We start from the raw sequence: 4,926 nt of genomic DNA, 5'->3' as shown, positions 1-4,926 counted from the left end.
AGAGAGAGAGAGAGAGAGAGAGAGAGAGAGAGAGAGAGAGAATCATACTGTCAATATACCAAGGAATACATGCAGAGACATTTGGATCACTACTTACTACTAATCACAAATCTCCAAATATACAGCATCACACACACACACACACACACACACACACACACACGCTACGTGACAGCGCTCTCATCACCGCCTCACTTCACCGTACGACAACAGCGGCTGGAGAGTATGGCAGCGTAGCACGGCGGGGGAGGAATGGGATGGAGAGGGAAGGGAGGGGGGAGAAGGGGAGGCGGCAGGAGCTGGGGCGGCGCAGCGGCGGGCGGTCACTGTGGTGGTCGCGGCGGTTGAGATTGCATGAGTCTTCTGTGGTGTCTCCCTCCGTCCCTCCCTCCCTGCCTGGCTTCCCTTGCTGGCTGGCTCTCACTCGCTCACTGTGGCTCGAGAGGACATGCGCCTTGTAAAACTCCCATTACCAGCATCCCAACCAGTATGAAGGGCGGTAGAGTGTGTTAGTGCCTTGGGAAGCTTAAAGGCGCCTTGTATCTTGGCATGGTGGCACTCTTGGTTCTACTGTAGTGCTCGTGGTAATTACTCTGAAGGTCCGCGTGCAGCACAAAGGATTCCCAATTAACAGTGAGGTTTCTGCGTTCTCTGAGTGGTTAGGTCCGCCTTTCGTCCGTCGCGCGAGGAGGCAAAGGCAGTGTAGCGCGGCGCCTGACTCTCAGTGTGTGCATGTGACGGAGTTTTTCTCTAAGTTCTTTTTCAACTCCTTACATTCCCTTCGCTTCCGCTCCTCTTGGTGTTCCCTCTGCCACCTACCTACGTACCTTCGTTCTTTCCTTCCTCTTGCTTCCTCCTGTCTTCCCTCCCATTCCCCGCGTCTTTTTTTGGGACTTACACTCTTTCCTTCCCGTAAACTCTCTCTATTTCCCTTCCTCCGTGTTTCCTTCGTCCCTCAACCGGTGCCTTTCAAGATGTGGACTTTACAGCGACCGAACAAGGAGCCGGACAGAAAGTGGCGGTGAGTTGCATTGTGTAGTTAATGTTCCTATTGACATAATGCAATATACGTCGTCTCCTGGTTATATTACTCTCATCATGTGTGTATTTCATAATCACCATCCATCTCCGGTTTGTCACTCGTGTGTTTTAGTTGGTAATGGTAATTCTTGTGGTCTTGTTACCGTCACTTGTGGTGTTCTGTCCTCGTTCAGTGAGTTCTTTGTGTTGCTTTTGATGGGAGTTTGTAGTTTTCCTTTATTATATTTTGGTTTTGTGGTGTCATTTTTATATTAGTGTTGTTGGAGACAGTTTTGTTTTTCTCTTTGTTGTTCTGTGTTGTGATGATTTTTTGGTTGTTGTCGTAGTGTTGTGTTTCTTCAATGGTGTTCTATGTGCGGTTTGTTGAATTTATGTGCTGGTTTTATTTCAGTGTTTCGTCCCATGCGCTGTTCAGTCATACTAGTAACTCCAACTGCTTCGTTTAATTCCATGTATTGCTTTACAAGTTTCATTTCAGTGTTTCCTGTCATGCTTGTAAGATCAACTTGTCCATTCAAATCCATGTGTTGTTGTACTGCAGTGTTGAATTTGTACTGCTTCGTAAGTTCAACGGTTTAATTTCAGTGTTTTATCTGTACTAAATCATATGAATAACTTCAACTGGTTCATCCAATTCCATGTGTTTCGTTATGTATTACAGCTTCATTATTCGAGTCCTGCTTCACGTGTTGCTTCAGATGAGGCTTCATTTGTTACCCATCTTGTTTTTCATCCTCGTGTGTTGATATCATTTCGAATCCCGCTAGTGCAGTGTTGCTTCCAGTGTGCTGTCTGGCACTCCTCCAAGTCGCTGTTACATTCGCTCCTTTCTCGTGTTGAAGTTCGTATGTTGCATTAGTGTTGCGGTGATGTGTCATTCTTTTAGTTTAAGATGCTGTGGTGTTAGTGTCGGGTTACCTCTTAATGGTGATGGTGATGGAGGTGGTAGTGGAAAGTGAAGAGGAGTGAGAGGAAGAGAAGGAGGAGTAGGCAGACGACTAAGATGACGAAAACGACGAGGAAGATGAGGAGGAGAGGAGAAGAGAGGAAAGAAAATGAGAGGATAGGAAGACGAAGAAAGGAAAGAAAAAGAGATTAGGAGAGAAAAGAGAATGGAAGATGGAGTTAAGTTAGTAAAAGAGGAGAGGAAAAGATAATGATAATAATAATGAGAAGAAGAAGAGGAGGAGGAAGGAGAATGTGTGATAAAAAAAAGTAAGAAGAAAATATAGAAAAAAAAACATGACTAGTAGAAAATTCAAGAAAGTTAGATAAAAAATTAGAAATTCACACTTCACACATCAAAAAAATAAAAAAAAGAATAGAAACCAATAAAATAAAATAAAACACACACACACACACACACACACACACACACACACACACACACACACACACACACACACACACACACACACACACACACACACACACACACACACACACAGCTTGGCCTCCTTATTCATATTCTGAAAACTGTACCCAGCCTCTCTCTCTCTCTCTCTCTCTCTCTCTCTCTCTCTCTCTCTCTCTCTCTCTCTCTCTCTCTCTCTCTCTCTCTCTCTCTCTCTCTCTCTCTCTCTCTCTCTCTCTCTCTCTCTCTCATAACTCCACTTCCTCTGATAACTGAAGAGATAAATAACATCCTCAATTTTTTCCTTCCATTCTTCTCTGTTTTCCTTTCCACTTTCCTTCCTACTTTCCTTCCTTCCCTCCTATTCCTTCCCCGCTTCACCTCATCTTCCTCTTCCTTTTACCTTCCTTCACTCGCCAATTGAAGTTCGTGATCTGTTGTCTCCCATCCTACTCGCCCCACTTGTCCCACACTAACCATTTCTGTCAGGCAGTGAGTGAGTCTGTCCGTCTGTCTGGCTTTTTGTTATGATGGTGATTTGTGTTTTTCGTCCTTTTGACCTGTCTGTCTTTTTCTGTCTTTTTTTTTGTATGTCTCTCTGTCTGTCTGTCATGTCTATCTGTCTCTTTGTCTGCATGTTTTTTTTGTTTTTTTCCGTGTGTGGGTGTTTATCTATCGGTTTTTTTTCTCTCTCTCTCTCTCTCTCTCTCTCTCTCTCTCTCTCTCTCTCTCTCTCTCTCTCTCTCTCTCTCTCTCTCTCTCTCTCTCTCTTGGCGTATTCCTTCTACTTTCCCTTCTCTTATACTCTTATAACGCCTCTCTCATATCATTGCTACTCTTCCTGTGTTCCGTCACGCTCGCCAAACACGGCCTTTAAAAGTCTCACCTCAAATACTGTCACGTTCACTGTATTCACTATCATTCTTTCTTCAGTCAGATCTTTCTTCCTTCTTTTATTCTTTTTTTCTTTCTCAGCACGTGCGTATCTTGTCGTTTCTCATCCGTCTAACGCTGACAAGGCTTTCGTGATTCAAGTCCCGTTCGTACTCTAATACGACACTTTGTTCTCTCACCACGACTATTTTCAAAGGCCACAGAGATGATTAGTTGAGTTATCACTGGTGTTTTCTCTGTTGGTGGTACAAAATTATATAAACACGCATGAAAATTAAAAGAAAAAAAAAAAGAGCATCTACTGGAGGATGTTAATTGTAGTCGAGATAAAGCGTCAGGTTTTTGTCGATACGTGTCAGTATATTACAAAGCTTTCTGTCTTTCTTTCTCTTCTAGCTTTCTGTTACAGCTTCCTCGTCTTGTACCATCATTATTGTTATACGCATTTCGTTTCTTTTGAATTTTCATCGTGGAATGTATGGTTTTCATGAGAGATATTCTTTTCTTTCCTTTCTTTGCCTTATTTTGCTTTTTCTTTTGTTCTGCGCTTGGTTTTGTTCGTTTTATTAATAGTTGTTTTATACTTTCGTCTGTTTTCTGTCGACATCTTTCTTATCTCTGTTTTCACTTTTTGTTTTTGTTTTTTGTACGTCTTAATACTAGTTTTTCATACCTACTTCTGTTTTTTTTTTATCTACATCCTCTTTCTTATTTATATCTCCTACTTTTCCTTTCCTTTTGTTTCCTCTCCTTCACATTTGTTGGATAGCATGTTAAAAGTCTCCGTCTCTCTGATCTCGCTCTCTAGTGCCCATGTTTTCAGTGTTCTCTTCATATATATTATTGCAATTCCTCGCTTTGTATTTTCTGTTCACCTGTCACTTTTTTGTCAATGGCATTTCATGATTTTCCTTTCTATATATCCCTTTGAATATACTAGCTTAGAATTTCCCTTTTACTTTTTATATTGTGAGTCTCTTACTGTATTTTTTTTTATCTTCTATCTTATTTTCACCTTTTTTTTTATTTGTATATGTCTGTATATTTTTTCTTTATGCCTCATTGAAGGTACGAGATTGGATATTTTCCCTTTTTTTTTTATTGTGCATCTTTAATGTGTATTCTTATCTTCTCTCTCTCTCTACTTCACTTTCTTTCTGCGTGTGTTTTTGTGGCTATGTTATTCTGTTTCTTTTAGTGAATATATGCTCTGCGTTCTCATCTCCTTCCTTCTCTTTACTTTCTTTCTGTTTTTATCGATTGTTTTTCTTTAGTCTTTTCTTTATTTCTTTTTTTATTCGTTTAACCTTAACATAACAACTTTTTAATTCTTTCGCCTCAGGTTTCCACGCAATGTTTCCTTCCATTTATACACTTTCGTTTCGCTGTTTGTTACCTTTTATTGTTTTTTTGCACTTTTTTCCGTGTTTTCATTGACTTCCTTCCCGGTGTTGTGAGTTGCGGCGAAGAGACGCTGAACTTTGTCACTTCCCAAGCTCTCATGCCCTGCTTCCCTTCGTTCCGTTTGTACCTGACTGTGTTTTATATTTTTATTTATTTATCTCTTATTTATCTGTGTGTTCAGTTTTCTTTTTCTCTCGTTTTTCATACTTGTTCTTAGAGATGTCAATGTTTTT

At 40.8% G+C, this 4,926-nt stretch overlaps 1 protein-coding gene across 1 annotated transcript in view; it reads left to right on the top strand.

Moving 5' to 3' along the window:
* The first annotated feature begins 325 nt into the window (after positions 1-325).
* LOC135115222 (uncharacterized) overlaps positions 326-4,926 on the top strand; it is a 159,609-nt gene continuing 155,008 nt past the window's right edge. Inside the window, 1 exon segment of the mRNA XM_064031765.1 lies at positions 326-1,021. Within this exon segment, the coding sequence (XP_063887835.1) occupies positions 975-1,021 (47 nt within the window). The 5' untranslated portion in view covers positions 326-974.

The sequence above is a fragment of the Scylla paramamosain genome, chromosome 2 (genome assembly GCF_035594125.1).
Source record: "Scylla paramamosain isolate STU-SP2022 chromosome 2, ASM3559412v1, whole genome shotgun sequence".
Taxonomy (NCBI): domain Eukaryota; kingdom Metazoa; phylum Arthropoda; class Malacostraca; order Decapoda; family Portunidae; genus Scylla; species Scylla paramamosain.
The sequence above is the reverse complement of the archived record's forward strand: the minus strand, read 5'-3'. Positions and strand labels throughout refer to the sequence as shown.